Source organism: Anas platyrhynchos, chromosome 2 (genome assembly GCF_047663525.1).
Source record: "Anas platyrhynchos isolate ZD024472 breed Pekin duck chromosome 2, IASCAAS_PekinDuck_T2T, whole genome shotgun sequence".
NCBI lineage: Eukaryota > Metazoa > Chordata > Aves > Anseriformes > Anatidae > Anas > Anas platyrhynchos.
In genome coordinates this window covers 135,324,762-135,349,919 of record NC_092588.1, presented here as the reverse complement: position 1 = coordinate 135,349,919, position 25,158 = coordinate 135,324,762, and the positions used below count along the sequence as shown (strand labels likewise).

The 25,158-nt window shown below is 35.9% G+C and overlaps 1 protein-coding gene across 4 annotated transcripts in view; it reads left to right on the top strand.

Annotated features, from left to right (window-relative positions):
• Nucleotides 1–25,158, top strand: part of ANKIB1 (ankyrin repeat and IBR domain containing 1) — a 97,278-nt gene that overhangs the window by 47,406 nt on the left and 24,714 nt on the right. For all 4 annotated transcript variants that reach the window (XM_027450764.3, XM_027450763.3, XM_072033644.1 and 1 more), the window contains exons 3-7: nt 2,249–2,549; nt 10,529–10,711; nt 17,985–18,102; nt 21,139–21,347; nt 23,606–23,694. In XM_027450764.3, the coding sequence (XP_027306565.1) occupies nt 2,249–2,549; nt 10,529–10,711; nt 17,985–18,102; nt 21,139–21,347; nt 23,606–23,694 (900 nt within the window). The remainder of the gene's footprint in view (nt 1–2,248; nt 2,550–10,528; nt 10,712–17,984; nt 18,103–21,138; nt 21,348–23,605; nt 23,695–25,158) is intronic.

The window sequence follows — 25,158 nt, the reverse complement described above, 5'->3', positions numbered from 1 at the left end:
AACAACCTGATATCAATTTTTTTGTAAGTAATTGCCTCACAGTTTCCACTCAGAAAAGACAGTGAGGTACATTTATTGTTGGAGAACAGAAGATAGTAAAACTTAACTGTTGTGTGGGACATGTGAATGTCGTCATCTTGTTTTATTAGTTGTAAATGACCTCACATGCAGATCTTTCAGTTACATCCAATCTAATTGTTGCTGTACTGCTTTTATGCATTTTTCTATACGGACCCACAGTTAAAATTGATTAATACATGTCTCTGGGCCAAAAGATTTTTGCTGTTATATGTGCTTCGATTTTCCATTTTTGTCTCTGCCTGAAGTAGTTTATTTGTGGATTCAGAAGTTTATATGGACTAATAATTGCAGTATTTTTTTAAGATCAGTATAGAGATTACTTTTTAAGTTGTTATAGAAACTCAGGAATTATTTTTTAGGCTTTGGTAGTTAGCAGTGATGTCAGTCAGCATAAACTGGTTGGGAGAATCTTTGAAAAAAACTATGAAAATGTTAAACTGCCTCTGTTTTCTTTTGTCAATTCGGTTACCAAGTTCTTCTGAGCTCTGCTGTTCACCAAGATCAATAGTCTGATTTTGTATTTAGGCTGTGCCTGCGTTTGGGTGGCTGAGCTGCCTGTTTTGAACAGAAAATGATTGGAACTATTTTCAATTAGTCTGAGAGGTGAGGGCAGGGATGGAGGAAACTGGTCCCCTGTATTGATTTAAGGAATCCAGAAAAACGTTTTTTTTCATTCTTGAAAAATGCTAGGAGGCAGGGAACAGCCTGAAGAGGGGATGAATAGGGAGTTTGCTGGCTTTATGTGTGAGGGGCCATGTGGGAGCAGCACATGTGTTTCTGCAGTGACTTCTTGAATGTATGTGCCATGCTTCCGATCTGGCGTGAACTTACCTCTTTTGTGAACCATCCTTCCTATCTTCATGTAAACCTTTCATTGTAGCTTTCTCCCCAGCCCCAGTTCTACCTAGTACCTTGCTTTCTTTTTGTACCTCCTACGGGATTCTTATTGCCACTTATAAAGAGACAGTTTTTCTTTCCTAACATTTCGTACCGTACACCCTCCTTTAAGGAAAATGTTACTACCTAAATATATTATTAATTTATCATTTATTATATTAATAGCATATACCTCAAAAGGCTAAAGCAAGTTTGGTTTCATGGGCCTTGTACGGCATGTCTTAGTTCTTCCATTTCAGAACTGGATTGTGACTTCTATAGTTCGTTGCTGGCAAGATGCAGCAGAAAGCTGCGTGGCCACAGGAGCTGTCAGGAATTAGATTTGCAATTCCAGGAATCAGTCTGTTCTTTCCCTTTCATTCCTCAGCTGACCCTTTTTGCTGCTATAGTTAATTGTCCACTTTGAACTGCCTCTAAAGCATTCCAAGAAAAGACTTCAATTCTTGCCAGTCTCTGTCATCCACATAGGTGGGCATATTTGCATTATATTTCACTTTCATATATTCTAGAATGAGAAAGCAAATAGTGTCTTTACTCAATGCATGCAGTGCTGGCAGAAAAAGTATTTAATATTTTCAAGAAATAGTAAATATTGCCTTTATGTCTGACTAAAGATACGGGGAAAAAGAATGAATTTTTAAGAAGGTACTCTAGCATTCTCAATTAGGTTACTACCAAATGCACTGCTATTAAGAACGCAGAGTAGAAAAAGAAATGATCTGTTTCATCAGTCTTGTGACTTAATAACATTTATTGCAAAACAACGCAGAGTTTTAGAAGAAACTTGGCCAACTAAAATTTGTCACAAATGGACAAAGTAATCAAATGTGCTTTTGATATTTCCGTAATTCATCCTAATCTTGGCTATTGACTCCTAAGAGAATTGAAGGAGAGCAGAGAGTACTCACGCCTGTGGTTGTTTATCACTCCCCCAACTTTTCTTAAGTGCACATGGACCGGTGTTCTAAACAGAGCTTTCCCAAAAATGAAAATAAAAACAACTTGTAGTCTTTGAGAGGAATTAAATGCAAACAAGTAAAGCAACTTGTAAACACCACATAGAGTAATGAATGACCTTTTTTTTTTGTACTTCTACATGTTAACCGAAGACATATCCAGTAGTAATTATCTATTAATGTTAATCTCTCACACAGCTAATCAAAATATTGTCAAGAATTAAAAAGAGCTGTCATAGTAGACGCTTCCCACTTCACGAAAATGTGTGGAATTGTATGCTAATTACTTCTCTTCTATTTTCCCCTTCTTGCAGAACTTTCCTTTTTGTGAGGGATGGCAACCCAAATAAACGGAATGTGCACAATGAGACATCTATGCACTTACTGTGTATGGGACCTCAGATCATGATCTCGGAAGGAGCTCTTCATCCTCGCCTGACCAGACCCTCGGAAGATGACTGCAGGAGAGCAGATTGTCTGCAAATGATCTTGAAATGGAAGGGAGCAAAGCTGGATGAAGGACAATACGAACGAGCAGCTATTGATGCTGTTGATAATAAAAAAAATACACCTTTGCACTATGCTGCTGCCTCAGGGATGAAAACCTGCGTCGAGGTAAAAATTGATATATAATCATGAGTCTGCATAACTGCTATTAGTAAATTACTTGCAGAGTGTTTCACAAATTAGTTCAAGAAAAAAAAATGATAATGTATACTGAAATAACTTTTTAATTCTATTTTTCTATAATTGAAAAAATGACAAAGATAAGCAGCCCAGAACATACACTGCATAGAAAACAATGGAAAAAATGAATTACATACACATTAAGTTTGTGACATAAACTCTTCAGCACAGTATAGACTGACATAGGCTTATAAGAGTTGGAAATAATTACAAGACTGTACCATTGGAGAAAAAGCTTTAAAATTAAACAGAGGCATACCTGTATGTGTAAAGAGAAGTGAAATAACTTCCTGAAAGAAAATTAGAGTTTTAATGCTGGCTGTCCATGTTTCTAAAACAGGTTTGATGTCTTTAATTTACAGTGCCCAGCTTTTTTATAGGATGCCATACAACTGTGCTAACATACTTCAATATAATTAAACATACTCCAATATAATTACCTTTTTATAAATTAAAAATTACTTTAATGTTTGTGAAAGTGGTGGATATCAATGAGTAATTGGGAATCATAATGACTTTGAAGGTCTCCCATCAAATTTATTTTTAAACTATACCGAATAATGAGAAATAGTATTTAATTATGCTGGTAATTTAATTTAAAGAACACAAGAACAGACATCTAACCTTTTCAAAAACAGCTAACATTTTCATAAGACTGTTTATTATAGCATCAAGGTTTGTATTTGGAATGGTAATGATTAGTTTAGAGCTCAGCTTTTGTATGTAAAATGTAGGTTATTTTCCTGCTGTGCATAACTTCATGTTTATTGAATCTGCTCTTCAGTCATTAACTTGGTATCGTCAGCAGAGTTTATCAACTTGTTCCCTTGCTTTTCTAGATACCTGTACACGTTTTAAACAGGCAGGTCTCAGGACCGGTGGGACTTCACTGGTGACCTCTCTTTGCAGTAGAAAGTGACATTTTCCCTGTTTCCTTGTCTTTTAACAAGTTATTTCTTTGGTCAAACAGCTTTCCATGCTTGTCTACTTTTCTTAAATGTTTTTGGTGAACTCTCTGGAGGTCTGTACATAGACTGCATTAAACAGCTTTTTCTTGCACACATTTTTGACTCCTTCAGAGACATCTAATAAATTAGTGGTATGTAACGTCCTTCAAAGAAAGCTGTATTTTCCTCATTATTTCATATTTGTCCAAATATCTATCAGTAATGCTTGTGATTGTATTTTCTGTCAGTTTACTTTATCAAGCTACCACAGATGTACTGTTCTGTATTTTCCTGATTTTCTGTGGTGCTATTATTAGTATTAGTGTTACTTTTACCACCTTCTAATCTTGTACCATGACAGCTGTAAGCAATAGGTTGCATATTATAATAAATAGTTCAGAAATTTCCTATTTAAGTTCCATTATGATTCAGGAATAAGTACCATCTGGTCCTGAAGATTCATTAGTATTTGGTTTATTGATTTGTTCTAGAACCACTTGTGCTGGGACTTCAGTTGGAAGCAGACTTTGATTGGTGTCCTTCATAAAGCATAGGGACCTACGTGGTACGTCCACGGAGAAGCAGGATTCCAGCAATTCTTGTCATGTTTCTGCTTTACATTATTTGAGATTCTTTTTGCATTTTTGTCCAGCGACCTACTTTACAGACACTTTCACTGTATGATTTTGAAATGATTTATTCTGAATTGTTTGGCACTTGGCACATTGTTCAAAACCATTATTAGCCTTATTCATTGTGTTTTTACATTTCACTTTTCCAGACTGTTCTTTACATTTTCTTCATCTGGAGACAGCTGCAGCTTCCTATTTCCTGTATGAATCTGTCCTGCTACTCTACCTTGACAGATTCTTCTATGTCTCTAGAAAATTTCAGCACTTTTATTCAGTACCACTTTGTGAAATTAGGCAGTAGATCATTTGTCTTTTTTTTTTTTTTTTTTTTTTTTTTTTGCTTTGGCAAGGACATTGGCTCTAAGTACATTTTGGGAGTTGTTATTGAGTGGTTCTTTCACAGTAACATTTTGAATCAGGTCTTGCGCATTACTCTGGACAAAGTCAGGAGTTGCTTCTCCTCTCATGTGTTGACTAACTAGTTTGCCAATGATTCAGTCATTTATTGGGTCTGAAAATTTAATTTACACATCATATATTAGCACAGCATTTTCTCAGTATACTTGGGAGACTCAGTGTCTGAAGTTTCACTTTGTGTGCTCTGGCTTTGTAGCACTCCTGTTCTTTGTTAGCATCTCACTTCTCTTGCAGTTTTGGTCAGGTGATCATTAATGCTTTTTCTATTAAAGTCCGGAACTGTATTCCATTACAGTTCTCTGGCATTTGTTGGTAGAGCTAGTTTATTTATCTATGAGCTTTAAAAAGGAAAAAAAAATAGCATCACTATTCAAACACTGTGAACTTCTCTGAGATTCTCATGTAATTTGTCCAGTAGTATCACTTTGTTATATTGATTATATTCCATCAAGATTCCAGATTCTATCTAAACATTTAAAATTTGTCACGACCTTGAACTGTATGCTGTTCTGGTTTTTCATTAGTTCCTTCTTTAAAAGCTTAGCCTGGTGTCTTATAATTTCTAGCCAACATGCTTTTCATTTTGTTAGCATAAAGATCATCTTTCCTATGTAGTTTTCTGAGCTTCTAATGAATGGAAACTGCTTCTCTGTGATGTTTTCTGTGCTATAATGTAAGCCTCTGGCTGTCTGGTCCCTTAGTTATGAGAAGAGTTAACAGGATGCTGCTACTATGTTCTGTTATTTAACCTCCTAAATCTTGCCCCTGTGGCCTCTCTGCGCCATGTTGTTACTGTTCTGCAAGCTCCATGCTAGCAGTTTGTCTTCAGCACTTCCCTAAAAATTACTTACATATGTCCCAAGTTTCACCAGGGAGGCAGGTCACAGTCTTTTCTAGCTAAATTATACTCAAATCCAGCTAATTAATGTGCACAGTAACTGAATTGCACAACAGTATTGCCTGACTCTTCCTGTCAATGACAGCTACAACTACATCTTTCCTCATTTGTATGGTTATATGATCGACTTCCTGTGCAGAAATGAGACAGCTGGGGATGTTCAGCTTGGAGAAGTCTCCTCTCTTTACTTGGGTAGATAATGACAGGACAAGGGGAAATGGCCTTAAACTAAAAGAGGATAGGTTTAGATTAGACACTAGGAGGAAATTCTTCACTCTGAGGGTGGTGAGGCCCTGGCACAGGCTGCCCAGAGAAGCTGTGGATGCCCCATCCCTGGAGGCATTCAAGGCCAGAGTGGATGGGGCTTTGGGCAACCTGGTCTGGTGGGAGGTGTCCCTGCCCATGGCAGGGGGCTTGGAACTGGGTGATGTTAAGGCGTCTTCCAACCCAAACCATTCTGTGATTCTGTGATAGTGCCTCTTGATGCAACTGATTTGTAAACAAGCATCAGGTTGTGTCCTTGGTCTAAGTAAACACTGCTTTTAAGTTGACTGTCAACTTTTAATTCTTTTTTAGATTGGAAAAACAGAGAAAATTATGGATTGCAGAAGATCATGTGCTTTTCTCTCATGCTATTTTTTAATACCACTTGTTCGATCCAGCTGCTTGATAAATTCTAGCTACAGAGATTTTCAATCACAGTTGTTCTATCTAGCCTTTCCCAAGAAGATCCATTTGTTTTTAAACATTATTGTTTAAATGATGAATGTGTGTGTCCTAGCAGACAATGAGATGTATCAGGATTTAGCACTCATCAACCTCTTCAAGCCAAAGTCAGTGAAAACAAAATAAAGCTCACATGAAATGGTTTGACATAAGAATGGTTGCATCTGGTAATGAAGAGATAAACAGAAGAAACATTTAGCAAACAGTTTCCAACATATTTTAATTTCTGGCACTTAGGAGCTTGCTTACTCATATTTGTGAAATATTTTATCTATTACACTGATTTGTAAACTGCCAGCAGTTGGACCCATATTGTTAAATCCTTCAAAAAGAAAGAATAGTTGCATTTTCTAGAGCAGCTCCCATTCCTTGGTCTTTTGTAGCTATTACACTTACACTTGAAATCCACAGGTAACTTAGACTTTATATTTACAAAGGATTTACAAGGAGCAAGGAGTTGTCTGCCTCAATCATGCTGCCTTTATGGCTCCAGATGGGGTTATACAGTGGTATTAGAAGTAGACACAGTTATCCAAAAGATTAAATTTCAAGAGCACGAAGCAATTGTGCTCACAGAGTTAAAAGCCATATAGATGATGATTTTGGAAGGAATCATGCTCACTGTGGAGTAAATTGGGGTTCTGGACCTGGGCTGCAACTTTTAAGTCTAGACTGTAAAATCAATTGGTTTTAACCTCATCACAAAAGTTCATGCTTTGTGTTTCTTCACAAATTATCATTTTATTTCTCACTGTCTGTGATACGGTTCATTAAATTAAGCCAATTACTTGACTGTTGCCCGTTTAACCATATGAACTGGTTTATGTTATTATTACAATATGCAGTGTTAAGTTGACTAAACCATTGTGAGTCTGATTTGCTTTCAGTTTGTCTTTGAAGAAGGATTTACAGTCTGATCCACATGGACTGTTATTTGCCAGAATTTGGATTCAGTTATGTAGTGCCAATGCATGGACTACGTTTTCTACTTCAGAAACATGTTTTCTGAAAAGAGTATTTTACTCGACCCCCAAGTTCAAACTTCATTAGGTGCCCTTCCATAGTAGAGGAACTTGTACCCTATGATTAGTGTATGAGATATTTTAAGTCCTCCAGTGTAGTCCGTTGTCCTTTTAACTTCTTCAACAGGAACAGGATTATGAGCAGGAACACTACATTATGAAAAGCAGGAAACAGAGCTTAGTGAATGAATTTAACAGTGATTCCTTTACTCCTGAGATTATTTGAGAATTAAAAATCTTAACAAAAAAAAAGAGAGTGAGAGAGATAGAAAACTGAATTGCCTAATCCACAACTTTTTTCCCTCTCTCCAGTAAGTTGAAGGTAACTTAGAATCCCAGGAGTGCATTTTGCCTTTTTTCTCCATTGCTTGCCTGGTTTTGCATCATTACTGTCACTTCAAATCAAAATTAATTTTTGTTTCCTTGTTTTTCCCTAACTTTCCAGGAAAACACCAGCCTTATAACTTCTATCCCCCCTATACCCACATAAGGAAAGGGAAAAAAAAACGTACTGCCTTGTGGTTGAATCACCTACTAGTTGAGTTGTTCAGAGCTGATAATCAAATGTGCAGCCTTGATACTTCTCCATTCACATGCATTACATTTCTTCTCAGAGCAGAACAGCTGTGTGGAACACATTGCTAAAGATAAGTTGGGCAAAGTTAATGTGCTTACCTCTAAATGCTGAACAAAAAAAAAAAAAAGGCTTGACCTTCATGCTGAACAGATTTTATTTCATGCAGATATATTCCACTCTATCACAGCATATTTGGCATGTTAAATGGCATTTTTTATTATCTAAATTCTTAATGGGATCATTTAAATTATTAGTCTCCTTTTCATTTCTTAGCAGACATGAGCCTTTTTAACAGTGGTACCAAAGAAATATGGTATCATTTTTAACATCTTGTCAATTTTCGTATTCCTCATCTTGCAAATTAGATCTTGAACTTCATAGGTCTGTCGAGTGTTCTTTCGAGATTATTTGTTATTTTTCTTCTTCAGAAGGTGTCTTAGTTCCTTCGGGTAAATTTGTGTTAAAGTTTAAAATGTATAGATAGAATGTGAAACTAAAGTTAAGGCTTTTGCAATGTTACATTCGAAAAGAATTGCAAGGTACCTGTAGGCTGAATATCTTGATAATTACCCCAGTATTTTCTTTATTTCTACCTGATACTCTGCTATGAAGAGAAAACATGGTGTCATGCTTGATGACACTAATATCTAACTCAACTAAATCTTGTTAGTTTACTAGTTTGCAGTATTTTTTGGTTTTGCTTTCTTTTTATTTTGGAGAACACAGGAATTTTTTTCAGAGAATCTACAAGACTCTACATGATGGGGAGAGACTCTAGTGACAGGTCAACTGGTAATGGTTTTACACTGAAAAAGGATAGCTTTAGGTATAAGTAAGAAATTCTTTACTCTGAGGGTGGTGAGGCCCTGGCACAGGCTGCCCAGAGAAGCTGTGGATGCCCCATCCCTGGAGGTGTTCAAGGCCAGGCTGGATGGGACTTTGAACAACCTGGTCTGATGGGAGGTGTCCCTGCCCATGGCAGAGCGAGTAGAAGTGGGTGATCTTTAAGGTGTCTTCCAACCCAAACCATTCTCTGATTCTCTGAATAATTCCAGATATTTTACTGTGGCAGATAAAGAAATACAGTATGTTGAAGAGAAAAGAAAGAAGTAACTGATCACAATCAAAAAGGTTTTGTGGAGAACAGATCCATTTGTGGACCTTTTATTTTCTAGAAGTATAAAAATTAGAACCTGTGCTTTAAAATATCCTTGCAGTACGGGATAGAGTTGTTATAGCCATCATGATCTGAAAGCAAGATAATGTTTATAGATTTTAGTTTTATTTAGAAATAAGATGAATCATTTTAGAAGCGAATGATTGTCTTGAGCTCTCCATCATTAAAAGTTTAACATTTGTTATAAAGATGTCATAATAAATCAGCTAAACGATCCACTCTTGGCCTTTAAAATCTGTGGTGTTTTCTGTCCTTTCTTATATCAGATCAGCTTATAGCAGGAGATGAGTTTGCCAAGATACTGAGAGCAGCACAAGTAGTGTTTATTAGCGAGAAACTTTATTTCTAGGTGGTTACTGGTTAGACTCAAGGCCGGTGAAATGGCACTATACAAGGCTGTGTTTTGTATCAAGCGTTGACAAGCTTGGTGTGACCCAGCATGTGTGCTTACAGTACCATTTACATGTCTGTAAACCAGTAGTGTTACGTGCTGTCTGTGAACTGGTGCCCCATCTTCCCTCTTATCTGAGGATCCTCCCATGTTCTGTCACCACCAGTGGGTCACAGAATCAGAGATTTATAGGGGTTGGAAGGGACTTCAAGAGATCATCAGGTCCACCCCCCCTGCCAAAGCAGGCTTCCTAGAGCAGGCTGCCCAGGTAGGCGTCCAGACGGGCCTTGAGTATCTCCAGAGAAGGAGACTCCACAACCTCCCTGGGCAGCCTGTCCCAGTGCTCTGTCACCCTCACCGTGAAGAAGTCCTTTCATATGTTGGTGCAGAACTTCTTGTGACCCATTTTGTGGCCATTGTTCCTTGTCCTGTCCCCATAAACCACTGAAAAGAGGTTGTCCAAATCCCTCTGTCTAAACATTGATAAGATCTCCCCTCAGTCTTCTTTTCTCAGGACGAAAGAGACCCAGGTCTCTCAGCCTTTCCTCACAGGGGAAATGCTCCAGGCACTCCACTGGACCCTTTCCAGGAGATCCCTATCTTTTTTGTACCGGGTCAGTGTTGTGAAGAATGGTGGAGTTATACCCACATACAAAGAATATTTAATGGTGACTGCAGCTTCAATTTGCCATGTGCCTGATGAACTCAGGCCCCTCATTTTCTGTGGAGCATTGACCTTATCAGCAGCAGAACTTCAGTATTCAAACCCTAACAGAGATGTATTGTACAGCATTGCCTTGTAATGTATGTCTGAGATGTGGTTCCATGGAATTGCATTATAATTATAAGTGAAATCAAGCAGTAATTTATTTAATAACAGTTATAATAATTTAATCTATTAATAATCCAATGGTTAATTAATGTTTTATCCAATTGTTATATAATAACTATTTCATGACAGAATCTTTGTTTCTCAAAGGCAATTGCTATTAAATTTGTCCCTTTTTTCTGTTTTCTTGCTCATAATTTTTTATTCTCTTCTTGAATGACATGCCATTTCTTCAGGGAGCTATTAGAGCTGGTGATTAATAACTGTTTACCTTGACGTTTTATTTTTCAGCTTCTAGTAAAACATGGTGGAGATTTGTTTGCAGAAAACGAAAATAAAGATACCCCATGTGACTGTGCAGAGAAACAGCACCACAAAGAGCTGGCTCTTAACCTGGAATCTCGAATGGTATTTTCACGTGATCCCGAAGCTGAAAGCATTGAAGCTGAATATGCTGCTTTAGACAAAAAAGAGGTTAGAGAATACTTTAAGTCTGTGGTATTTTACACATTTATATTTGTAGCAGTTACACTGTGACAGAAATCTGTGAAATACTCAGCAGGTACTCCGCTTTGTACTATATATATGGAAAACATATGATTTTAACACAGCTCTTTGTATCTTTCAAGTTAAGCTCGGAGAAAGTAACAAATCTATTGTCAAATCTAAAGAGAAGTTTTACTCCTATGCTTGTTTACACAGACTTTCTTGGATGTGTTGCAGGCTGTAAGGCTAGAGGAAATGCAGTGAGGCAAGGCCAGTAAACTGGGAAACAATCTCTCTAAAACAAAGTTTTTACAGATTTTTATTTCTTAAGATCCCTTTCTGTCAAAAAGTGAGAACAGGAGAAATTCTGAAAAGGAGAAAATCTGTGGGACAGAATAGGAAAAACATTCTGATCGATCTTCCTAGACTGACGTTGGCTTCAATGTTACCAAAAAGCAGCTGAGTAGCACAGGATTTCAAAACAGTGCATTTTCTTTCTTGTTTTATAACACGATGTCTGAAGCTACTGCATACCAGAACTTGTAAGGAAAACAGATAATAACAGGGTATGTTATTTTAAAGTCAGTTTTTGGAGGAGATATAAAACTCATACAAATTTGCTTGAATTCTGCTGTGCCTTATATTAGACTGTGATTTGCTAAATTTTTTAGTGTAACTAAAGATAACTTAACCCAAAAGATTCTGACCAAAAGTTGCCTCCCCCATCCACTATCAGATTTTAACTAACTAAAAGTCTAAATAAGAATATGTAGATAAATTACATGATTCAGTAAATATTTTGAAGTAAATCTACATAAATTTAAGGACAATAGATTTCTGTATGGCTCCTCCCATTGTAAGTAGCACGTATATTTTCCTAGTTCAGTCTACTTATGGCCTGATAATAAAAAAGTCATTCAGGTTTAGATAGGAGTATGTTCAGATCACATCAGCTGTTTTCCTGAAGAATGCCAGGCAAGGTCAATTCTGTTGGAAAGTAAGAGTCTTTGTACTGTTCAGTTAATTTTCTGACTAATTTTCTTGAATAAATTCAAATCTAAACAAGCTTAATTAAGTTGTTTACTCCTAGCTGAGAAGTTTTGAGATGAGGTTTAATATGCTTTAATTGTGCATTGAAATAACAAATGTAATTAACTGACATTAGTTTCTCTGAATACTCCCCTATAGAGACACCCAAAGTGTTGAAGTTATATTTGAAATTATATTTATTATATGAAGCTAGTTTGAAATTATATTTTCTTTGTTGGCAAAGCCACTTTAAAAGACTGCTGCTGTTTCCTGCCACGATTGCAGTTGATCACTCCTTTGATTGTATATATGGGACAATTTGGATGGTTATGCTATCGGCTGCATCATAGCAATGATTTGGCTTAAAAGAAGAAAAAGTCTTTGAGAGTGGTAATATGTAATTGTTTTATTTAACCTGAATAATTTTTATCATTATATGTATGTCATGGGTTTGTAACACAGCTAAGAGAATAGCAAACTTACAGATAGGGGTGGAGCAAGTCAGGAACCACTTGAACAAGCTTTTCAGCTAGAGAAAATAATGCCTCGTGATTGTTCAAGGCAGGTACTCAGAGCCAAATCAACTTAAAGACTTCTAGTTACAAGGGACTAAAGTACAAAGGTAATTATGTTTACTTGGGTTCACTTCACTGAGACATTTAAAAGACACAGTTCTGTTCCTCGTTTGACTTGTCTCTAGCAAAGCTGCTGAGCGTGAGAACTGAAGTGAAGGCAGGCCTGCAGACCTAGGTCTATCTGACATACCAGGGCAGCCTTCCCAAGTATTCTAAAGATTCACAAGCCAAAAAATGTCAGCATGGAATTTGGTATACCGATTGATGGACTTGGGGTTTCACATAGAGTAATTCAGCCTTCATAGTCTCTTTTTTTTTTTTATTTTTTTTCCCTTTACTTGTGACTTTGCAGTGCAAAAGGTGCTCAGACTTCTTGTGTAGCTGTAACAGCACAAGTGCTAGCACTAGACACATGCCAGGAAGTTCATCTTGGAGTCAGCAAAAATAATAATATATATATAAAAAAAAAAAAAAAAAAAAAAAAAAAAACAGCCTTAGAAAGACTGGCACTGAACTGCAATCCAAATGAGAATACATCTGGATTCTCCAGGCATGGGGGCAAATGCCTGGGATAGGCAGTGAAGGTTGCTCTTACCACTGGCTGTAGTGATGCCTGCAGCTGTCACCTTGATGGGGCATGATGAGTAGTCTGAAATTCTTCCACAGAATGCTTACCCATATTTGCCCCTCAGAGATGGTCCTGTACTTCTTTCTCTCAAGTTCATTTTTAAAAATAAAAAATACACACTGAGGGAAGGGCGTATGCAAAATGTTTTCTTAACATAGCATTAAGATTACAGTTGTTCAGTGATGTCCTTTAACATCTTTCTGAAACATGAAAATTTAATTTTTAAAGAGCAAATATTTGTAACACCCGAAAATGCATTTTCAAAGTCATTCATCTCTTGATTGAAGGTTAGAGGTAAAAATAAAACATTTGAAAACAACAAATAGGACTTCTTCCCAGGCAAAACAGCCAAAGAAGCTTAGCTCCAGTGTTTATGATATACACAGCAGAATCTGGAGTGATAGTACCTAATACCTCCCCTGCAAGACCTGCCATGTTTACAGCAGAAAATAATCACTCTTCTTCATACAGACCAAAAGACTTATGTAGTGCTCTGTGTAGTGTCATTGAATTACGTGCGTACGTTCAGAGTAGTAAAAGAGTGTTGTCTCTGATGTTAAGAGACAGCTAAAGTTGTTCTTCGCATTGAAATATTACTAAGGAGTTATGTAAGTGTTCATGTTTAGAATTGAAACTCTTGCAACAGTAGAAAAAATAACTTGCACATGCCTTTCTTTAAGATTACAAAGGTTCTCAAGCTTGTAAGAAATACAGATCACTGAGCAGATCAAGTTTTCACATTTCAAGTTTCATAACCTGACAGCAAAGAACTGTCCGTCTTCCAGCACTTCAGTTTACTCCATTGAGTGGGGTTTCTGAATAAAATCCATTTCTGTCATACAATTACCCAGCCTCTTAAAATTTCATTTTGCTATGGTGATACCTGAACATTTTTTTTAAGCAACATGTCTAGTTTGCTTCATTTTTAGCACACCACAAGCATTTTTATGAGCAAATTGGAGAAAGCAGTTCAAGCAAATGGGTCCTTTAGAAACCCAAACATGATTCTGTTAGGTATGTTTCCACAAAGTGCAATATAGAAGAAAAGGAATGTACCAACAAACGCATAATCTGTATTTCCCTATATAAAATAGAAGCGCTTAAGTATTTTAAGTATGGACTATAAAGAGTGACTGTCATCACTGTAGTTAGCTGTAGAAAAAAAAGATCCATCAATGATGTTGTGTGGGCGGTGGAAAGGTTATTAGAAAACAAGCCAGGAGTATATGTCAGATGACTTTCTTTGTCTTGATTCTTTTCTCCTGTTCTGTTAATGAACGTTCTCCTATGAACTATGAGAGACAATTAACTTCTGTAGAAAGTGTAAGTTTATCTTTTAAATTTCATTGGAGTTACACTAAATTATATAAACCAAGACTGATAATTTTTAAACTGGTTTCATAGATTTTGGTTGTTTTATTTGCACAGTCTTCTAGTTTTCTGTTTATTCTAGCACAGAAGTATAATTGTGTTTGTGATGTATGCCTGGAAGACAACAAGCACCTTCGTTCCAATCACATCATGCAGTGTTTAAAACTTACATAAGAAACACCTGGGAATGAGCAGTAGATCAGAGCAGATCATCCGGAACAATTTTGGCTCTCTGTCAGCCTCAGAAAAATACACTGTGTAATAGCAAAGTATATAATTTCTTTGTTCATTTTACTTACGTGTCACTGGATACTGTAGCAACACACTAGTAGCAGTGTATCACAGATTTATTGAGCCTGTGGTAAATGGAATGGTTTTCTTCATTTTCCAGAATTAATGTCATATATATATAATGCAAGTATGAGAAATACCAAGAGTTATCTTAAAACAATTAAGATGTACTTTACAGACAGAGAATTATTAAGTGAAAAGAGAGAATATGGGTGTAGGTACTTAAGATATAAACATACATATATAGTACATATACTTCTACTTGAACAAATGAAGTGAAGTATAGATAATTTTTAAAACGTATTACTCCATTAACTGCAGAATCCCATCCACCCATGAAAGAAGATATTTACATAAAGTGTATTTGACACCATTTAATTATACAGTCAACGCTGTAGCAAAGAGTGGCTTTGCCCTTGTCTACTTTAATGGTACTTTAAAGATGAAGGAAATAATAATACTTTGAAATGAGCTGCTAAAATGATCTTCTGCTCATGTATTAAAAATTGTTTTAGGAGAAAAAAATGATATAATTTATGATGTCTAAATATTAGTGATAAAATTTTGAGAGGAAGGTAGTTAAAAAGAAGGCTTAGAGAGAATATGAGTGTTGAAATCTGTAATGAGAAGCTCACAATGGGTTAAAGTAGTACCCAAACAATACATTCCAAAATCATTACCCTGTTAAATAGGGCTAAATACTGAACAATGCATTTTTCACAGCAATTATCAATAAAGAGCTGCCTCATAAACAAATGTTAAAGGAGGTCTCTGAGCATCATGATCTGGAATTCAAATTCTTTATGGCAATGCAGAAAGAAGTCATAAATGTAGAAGTAGTTAAATAAATTAAGTAGATAAAAAACATATTTATGGGATTATATAATGAATATACATCCTTATAACTAACTATTATGTCTTCACAAGTCTCCACAAGACTATGTCTTGTAGACATGAACATTTTTAAGAGTTCTGATTGTATAAAGCCTTCACTCTGGAATTTCTGGAATAAGCTACTTAATAGTGCCAGCCTAAAATTTCCTTTCTTTTGGCTTCTTCTGTGAGCTCATGTGTTATTTTATTTAAAAAAAATAATCTAAAGTTTCAAACGCATTCTTAAGAAATATTTCTCTCATTGCTCAGAAAGATAAAATTAGGGATTCTTAAAAACTTCAGGATCCAAAAATCCCTGCTGGGTTGTGTGGAATGCTCCAGCTGAGATAATATAATAGTCTGTTACTGAAGGAAGGTAATTGCCAATGTTTGACCTAGAACCAATCAGTTAAATGTAATTTTGAACATATTTGCAGTTCTGGGTAAAATACGAGGTCGTAAAATATGCATTTGTGTTGCAGGTTTAACAGGAAAGATAAGTCTTTTTATGATATATGTGTTCTCCAAGAAGTGAGGACTGTTGGGCTGACAAAGCTACTTATTTCACAATTGTAATTCAAACTGAAGTTCAGACTCTGTCAAAACGATTTATTCATTGCTCCATTTTTTTGCAGCATATTTGTGCAATTATAATCATTCAGGCACCCAGCTGTTTGTATCCCTGTCTCTCTGACATGTTTTTATAAATGATCTCTTTTGTAAGAAACGAAGTAGGTCAGTCAAATTCCAGCATGCTATGAATCAAGTGGCCCGGATTTATTTCAATTCAAGCCATTAGCGTTCAGATTGCCCTTTACTGTGTCATGCATGATCAGCAATGGGAGGACACAGAGAAACTCCCTGGACTTGGGCAATCAAGATAAAGGTCAGGACACTCACAGTCCATTTCTCTTAAGCTATTCATGCTTTCTCAAAAAAAGCCAAGGACCCAGTGCAGGTTTGTGGCAGCATTACTCTTGCCAATCTCTAACATTAAGAAGTTCCAGTTTATGTTACTGACTACCTAAGAGAAGAGGTCAGAGCCAGCAGCTATGCTTCTAGATGCATTTGTTAGAGTTTATTATGATACCCAGAATGTAGGAAGCATGTTATGTTTTCTCAAAAGAAGAAATTCATTTAGAAGTTCAGGGTATCCATTGCTCCCCATCTTTTATGCCTCCTGCTTGTTATCCTCAAAAGGTTATGCACACAATAGACTTTTACTTAGGCTGTCAACTTCCAAGGACAGAACCAGCCTTCTGCTTCTTCTGTGCATGTATGCACACGTGTGTGTGTGCATATTACATAGCACTGGAGGGTCTTTGACTGTGCTCTACATAACATCGATATATAAATAATAAATACTAATGATGCATGGTCTGAACTGTGGTTATCTGCTATCACAGCTACTCTGTGTCCTTTCTCCCCAAATTGCTGAAGACACTTGCTATTTGGTGGCCAAATGCCTAGTTAGTCCCGTAACAAATCAGTGTTACATCAAATGCTTTAAATCTTTTGTTTGCTTTCATTTATCTAAATTAAACCAGTCCATACAAGAATACATCATTTACAGTCCCTTCTGCATCCATTCTCTTTGTATGTCCTCCCACTTGTTTTTCTACCTTCTGGGCATTTTCCCTGATCAAAACTAACAAGTATATTACTTGCTGTCATGTTCTTCCTTTGTTATTTTTAAAAATGAGTCTGAAAAACATGTGTATGCATCTCCAGTATCTTGGCTGGAATAATTCAGTATCCTAAAATTATATTTTTTTTTGTCTTTTAAATTTGACCTTTTTTAATGCTATAATAAGGGAATGGCCTCTGTTTCTCAGAGAGTCTTGATATCTTCATCCCCAGCCTCTAACTGCATTTCTGGTCTATCTTATACTGACTTCTCTACTTATGTGAAATTGGGTATACATCAAAAGATCTGTACATGATCCTTTCATAAACTTCTTACTGTCTAACATCTCAGTGTATCCTCCTCCAGATGAATTCAAAGTTAATGCGTCTCAATTCATGCATAATGTCAGAGGATCTGTATGCATCGTATGTTATCCTGATACTTAGTTCAACTCTACTCATGAATTCTGATATGAATGCCTCAATATCCGAATTTTAATCACTTCAAAATTTAATTGTATTCTGTGAAAATCCAGCTTTTTTGAGAGGAGTGGGGAGAGGAGGGGAGAGATTGAGAGAGAGAGTTGTGTTAGGCTAGTTCAGCATTGGAATGTGGCCTCCAATTATAACTGAGTACTCTAGAAATGCTGTCTCCTGTATTTGGAAATGTACGAAGATAATTCTCTAAGTATTAGAAAATGACAGTGTTTCCATATAGGTTTGTATGATAAATAAATTCTGCCACATCTTACCTCACAGTTGAGATAATTGGCTGTAACTGCTTTGAATGTTTTCATTTTACTGTGGAATTAGAGACTAACTGGAAAGCACCACCAGACGTAAATTATCTTTCTCCTTCTCCTCAAAGCCATACGAGGGGCTAAGACTTCAGGATCTGCGAAAGCTCAAGGATATGCTGATAGTGGAATCTGCTGACATGCTCCAAGCCCCACTGTTTACTGCAGAAGCTCTTCTTCGTGCGCATGGTAATCCAAAACCCTAAAGACTAAAAAAACTTCTTTTCAGTAAAATCAAAATTTCAGTTGTGAGTGTGTTCACTTTTTATTCCCAAGAAAAAGAGAAGTAATGGTTAATCAGATACCAGGACATAGTTCACACAGTACTTCAGAAAGAAGTTCTGCAGTATGTCAAAAAGCATTGAGGCAGACAGGCAAGTTGATAGGGAAGTGATTCAAACTAGGAATTACAGTGGAAGATGTTTGAACTTAAGCAAAATGGAGAAACAGAGCTTTCCTACTTTAGTGAGAGACACAGAAGTAGAACTTCCATGTTTTCATGTACCAAAAAAGTCAAAGTTCATTTTTCCTATTTTTGTCAGGTCATGATTTTCTGCCATTACATATTTGTAGATAAAACTAGATCAGAAATGATTTTTATTTTTACTTTTTTGTCATAACAAAAGCAGTCTGACTGTTGTAGTATATGTTTGGAAACTGCCTCAGGGTTTAAAGCATATGAGCGTGTGTCCTTTTAAGGATTTTTACAGTTACTGCTCTAATGCACAGTGTACTTTTCCCTTTGTATATCTGTAACTAGTTTAATTTCACTGAAATCAGTCTGTGCCCTTGCTGTGTAATTTAAACTGGGTTTGTCGGAATAGGCAGATACTGAATTCAGTGGGTTTGCTCCAGACAACAGTATCTCTCTGAAACTCAGTGGAAGCTTTAGGCTTTCATTCAGCGATTCCAAATTTATGCTTACTGAAGCATCTGCATTGTTGCTGTATGCCAAAGGGACTACTCAGGCAGCTAATGGTTTCCATGCTCATCACTGTATTGCTGGATTAAGCTTTTGTGCCCTGATAGTTTCGTGGATTCCCTGTAAAAATAAAAGAGAGTGGAAAAAGTGAAACAGGAAAATATTACCTTAAACCCACAAAACTTGGCAGACTTTCATGAGAAGGTATGGTACCTTAAACATGTGTCCTTTAAATTGTTTTTGATAGGCTATGTTCTCTTTAGTATAGAATTTGGCCATCATGAACTTATGCCAGTGAATTTCAGTGCCAGTCCAATCATATATAAGGCACAGTCTTTGCACATACGTTTTTAAATATTGATTATTTGTTTAATTCTTATAGGGTATTTATAATATGCACAGTATTTGAATGCTAGTTTGGATTCTCTGAAAACTTCATTATGGCTAGACATTACTCAATATTTTACTAACAAGGTAGGCATGTTTTGTACACTGTGCAGAACTCTGGAGAAGAAAATGATGGCAGTACTGTTCAAACTGGCAGCACAGTGCATAGTAAGTCCAAAAGCAATGAGGTTGATGTAAAGTGTGCAGAAATGTCTGCCAGAATCTAGTGAGCAGTAATTGAAAGTTGAGAAGGAATCAGTCTGCATTGCAAAGGTCACGCTACTGATGTTGCTTTAGAGAGGTAGCTGTAACTTAATGCCACTGGCCAGCGTAGAGAAAAAATCACAGACGAGTTGCAGTCATGAGAAAGTCAGCTATTTTGCCTGTAGCTGTGGTCAGACACTGGAAATTATTCAAAAAGATTTTTTTCTTTTTATTTTGAAATGAAGACAGCGAATTGGTTTAGCCTAGTAAAAGGAATAATTGAGCTATTTACAAGGCTTGAGGCAACCGGGAAATGCCAAATACCAAATCACAGTGTTTTTGCATTTGATCTTGAAATTCATAAAAGAATAATGCAAAATCTTGACTTAATTCACACTTAATGTGTGAAAAGCACATCTTAATTTTTTTGAACGACCGTTCTTATGTAATACTTTTAGTAGTTTACAGATGTAATATTTAATCCAACTAATTTGCTTTCTTTTATCATAGAACTGTATCAATTTACTGACCCAAGCTGCAAGAATTGCGAGTGGGTTGGGCTTTTTTGCCTTTTTTTAATTAAGAGACAGAAGTATGTAGAGTATGCGCCAAGATAAAGAAATGTTATTGTGGCAGTCACAAATAAAACTTTTCAGTTCTTTTGCAAATGTTTTTTCAACATTGTTCCTGTTTCTCTTCTATTTCATGCTAAAGCAATTGTTTTCAGGATAAAAGAGAGGCAATTCAGCAAATACAGCTATTTCATATTTTAATTAAACTCATAATTTAGTAAAGAAAACACAATGGAATCCATTCAGTACCCTCTATTTACCCTGGCTAATTTTAAAAGTGTCCTGCAAAAGGAGCTCAAGAAAACGTGTTAAATTTTATCTATATGTTAGCATCAGCAAGCATCTCTCTGAGAGGCTATAAGGTCAAGTTAATTTGCAAAATGCTAATAACATTTATAATTATTGAAGTGTGTACATGTTCAGGCTCCATGGCTGCAAACAAATGAAATGAAACGAACCCAAGATATGGTTCAGCTTAGATAAGTAAAGCATGCCCAGATCAGTTTTCTTTTTAAATTAGGGAGCAGATTTTAGTTAAGGCAGCAATCATTATTTGACAGTGGCAATATTCTTACTAAGTTCGGTGCTTAGAACACATACATCTTTTTTCAATATTTATATGATAAAGGAATATTGTTTATCTTTTCCTGTATAAATTATAAAATTCGATAAAAACAATGCAGATCTTTTGGTTTATAAAAATGAATTTCCAGTGTGAGTAGCTAAGATTAAAAACAAACTTTTTTTTTTCACTTAAGATTAAAAACAAACAAGTAAAAACTTCAAAAAAAAATATTTAAGTGATAGGAACAAATTGGGAAATTTCCTCTTGAAATTCTACTTCGTCTCATCTGTGAGTACCGTTGATGACTTTAGATTCAAATCAATATAGGAAATTGATAGGTTTATATTTAAATGAGAACTTTAAATCATTTCTGATAGGAAAAACTGTATTTGTAAGATGTCTTTAGTATTAATATTAGGGATCAGCAACCGAAAACATTTCAAACAATGATTAAGCAAGATCTGCATTTGCTTTAAGATAGACAATAAAGCTAATTTCATTATTATTATTTTTGTATTTAAATTGCAAATTTTGCATATACATTTGCTTATATTTGCTTATATTTATTCTTGAAGACTGGGACAGGGAGAAGTTGCTTGAAGCATGGATGTCTAATCCAGAGAACTGCTGCCAGCGTTCGGGGGTTCAGATGCCGACTCCCCCTCCCAGCGGCTACAACGCGTGGGATACGCTGCCTTCTCCTCGAACTCCCCGCACTACTCGCTCTTCTGTGACTTCCCCTGATGAAATCAGCCCGTCACCGGGAGACATCGAGACAGCTGTGGTAAGTTTATAAATAGATCTGAAACTCACAGGGCAGAAGCGCGTGTGCCTAAACATAGCACACCTCCGTGGACAGGAAAGCTGCATTGTCATCTTGCTCGGAAAATACATTTGTAAAGATATAAGGCATTTCTCTTCCCGAAAGTGGGGAACAAAGAAGTTTACACCTTACATATTCTGTATAATAACACGATTGAGCATGTGGCTGATACAAAGGGCTCTGTTTTCACCTTGGCTGTCACTCACAAAGCAGAATTTTATGCAAACACAGTAGCATCAGTACATTTGGCTTTTTTGAGCTTCTCTTCTCGTCTCATACTTCTCAAGATGTTTCACTTTCATTGTATCCATTTCCGTGAATATACTCAGTGCTGCGAACCCTGCCTTTTGAAAATTTTTTCTTTGGAAAACAAAATTCTCTTTGTCTGCATTTTGAAATGTCAGCCCACTAGTGTACTGTAAGCTTATAATTACTTTTACTATGTGTGGGCTGCTTCAAGCAGTTTACAAGGCTATTGCAAATTTGAAATATGAAAGCGCCTTTCATTAAAATCAGTGTGGTTCTTCTGGAAGACAGAGTTCTCTTTTTAATAATCCACAGCTGCAACATTATAAAACTTTTGCTCCATGACCTAAGCAATTTTTCTGGAATATTATATGCAGTCTTGCAAATGGATCATCCCTAGATCACATAAAAAATAAAAAAAAAACAACAACTGTGTTCCTGCATAGAAACCTTTTATGTCTTTAATTGCAAAATGTCGAAAAAGAAGCTATATGGAATATTGTTGTAGTACATGTAATTACATTAGCAATGAAATATTGTCCAGGAATCTTTCCTAATTAAAATGTATAATAAAAGATGTGTTCAGTTCTACATTGTGCTTTTTTTTTTTTTTTTTCATTTATGGTCCTTAAGCCAGCAATGCAGGCTGGGTAGTGATCACTCTTTTGTATATCTAAATCCAGATCCAGATTCACACATTTAGTGTTTCTGTTTGTTTAAAAATCTTGCAAAAAGCTTTCAAAATAATATTTTCAAAATGTTGTTTATGAAATAATACATATTTTTCTAAAGTCACTCATATTGGCAGACAAATGAAAAAAAAAAAAGTAGGTAAGATAAAACCACAAGCTGTAAAACTCCCTTCAGCTTTTGCATTTGCATCCTAACTTATAATTAAAACTGTCCCAGTACACATTCTATACTTGATATTCTGAACTCAAGTCTTCATTAACTGACTTACATGTATTTTGAAGCTATGTTTCAAACAACATTGAAAACACAAATTTAATAGGGAACAGTTTTGATGCATTGTCAACTTCTAAAATACTAAATTTTGGCAAGACAATTAGCTAAAATGTCTGAAACAACAATAAACTCCTTCATTTAGAGGCAGACATTTTTGGTTTTGGCTGTAACACAAGTGCTTCTTAAAAGTCACATAACAAACTAATATTTTGGAAATATTGTCCTTTGTGTGTAAAATATCTAATGTATTGAAAGTTGAAGTAAGTTTTCATGGAATCTTAGTTCCAATTGAAATAAAAATCTACTTATGTTCTTTGGTGAATGTGAAACATTTACCTTCCATGCCTAACCATAAGCAACGAGTAATGTCACCCCTGATAAATATTTTCATAGTAAGGGCCTCAGTATTCTATGTTATTTTTTCTACAGTACCTAGTAGTATAAAATGAAGCAGAGGTGTCTTCTTTTGGAACATTTGTAGATTAACTCATTCTTTATTTTGACTGAAAGATTCAATGTATTAAAAATAGTATTTATGTAGATTATTACTTAAAACAGTTGCTGCTGTTGCACAACCAAATTGTTCCTACTTGATTTGGACCTGATTGTTTGACATGCTGAATATTTCCTAAAGCCTCTGTGATTTCCAAACTCCATTTCAAGCTCTGAATCTGATGCAAACTTCAGATCCCATTTTCCCTCAAAACTGAGGTCTGAGTGCTCTGCACAATGAAGCACTTGCTGAGCTGAAGAACATGACAGAAGGCACCACAAAATGTGGTGTTTGGATAAGGAGGTATAGAAAGAAAGATATGTAATCTTTCCCATTTCTATTTCTAAGCTACTTCTGTAGCTTAAATTACCTTTTTTTTTTTTTCTGTATACAGTTAGATTTTTCTCCCTATTGAGTACTTTTTGTTTTTGCTGAGATTTTCCAGATTAGTGTGTGGTGCTAACAATATGAAAAGCTTTATGATTTTTCTTAATCAGTATTTTTTCGTCTACAGTGTGACATTTGTATGTGTAATATTTCTGTGTTTGAAGACCCAGTGGATATGCCTTGTGGACATGACTTCTGCAGAGCATGCTGGGAGGCGTGAGTATACGTACTTTTATTTTGAGAAACTTTCATATTTCCTATTTTGAAGAGGGAAGGGGTTTCAGAGAGTTGCTGTTTTGATCCTATTAAATATTTAAGTTGTCATTCAAAGTGTCCATCTACTGATGTAGGCTTATGTAATGCTTGCTGTAGTTCAGCAAAGCTCTTAAGCATGTTTCAATCATGAGTGTGAATAGATGAGCCTACTCTTGATCTGCTCAGTGTGTTCATGGTGGTGGCATTGGGGTTCACACTTCCTGAGTTAAGCATATGCTTAATTCCATCTCTTAGTTCAGCACACTGAACTTAGGCATTGTAAATCCATTTTCATGCAGAAAAGCAATTAAAATGCTTTTTTACATTGAATGCTATTAACTGAGTAGATTTAGCTGGAATGCTCTGCTGGTGTAATGTTCTCATTACTACATAATTTTTTAAGTCTAGATAGCCATGCAAGTAAAAAAAAATCAGTCATGGACAATTATATTAGTATAAATATTAATCATAGTTCCCAGGAATAATTATATCTGTATGCAGTGCATTTTTATTCATCTCCCCAGTCAGGAGACTGTAGAACTTGCACTGTACCACTACAGTGTCTTGTTATAGTTTCATATCAGCACAGCTAGTCCTACTGCAGATTATACTGATTTACATGTATATGAACCCATTCCTCCTATGTTAAGGATGAGCACTTTCTCTACGAGCTCTTAGAAGGCGTTTTTTTCAGTGTTCAGAGAATCAATCGTTACACTCCTTTATTATAAATTGTTACACGGTAATTTAGAAATTACGAAGAGATGCCTGGCTTGATATGGTGCTGGACTACACATACTGTGATTTGTGTATGCTCTCAGAACTACATTTCAATGTCAAGCAAGTGTTTGCAGTGGCATGTTTGGGTGGGATTCATCCTTCCAAGCCAGTCATTTCTGTTACACAGAGTATAGCCAGGACTGAGTTATCCCATTTGAAGATGAATCTAAGATGGGTTGAAACTGTTGAAGGACCCAAGATGACTAACTTAGAAATGTGTATCCTTCAGATGAATAAAGCTAGATGAGATAAATACCATCCCTGATATCAGATTAATAAAGAAGTACTAGCTTGTAAACTAAGAATCCTTGTGCACTGTGAGTTGAAGTCCAGTTTTCATCAGATTTCTGAGCTTTTTCTGTCTTGCATTCTAGTAGTTAGGAACTACAATGTTCTCTGTTTAGAAACTTGTTTCCAAGAGCAGAGTTATTTTGACTAGCACAGTTGTAAAAATTAATTGCACATAAAATTAATTATTTCCTAGATTAATTACATTTGTATGTTCTGTTTAAGTTATAAGTAATGCTCAGTTTAATTAAACATTGCATAGCAGTATCTGATAAATGGTGAGGATGGAAACTGCAAACACACAAGGCTATGATGGTGCTCACTTCTGAACTGTGACAGTGTTATTTTTTTTAATTA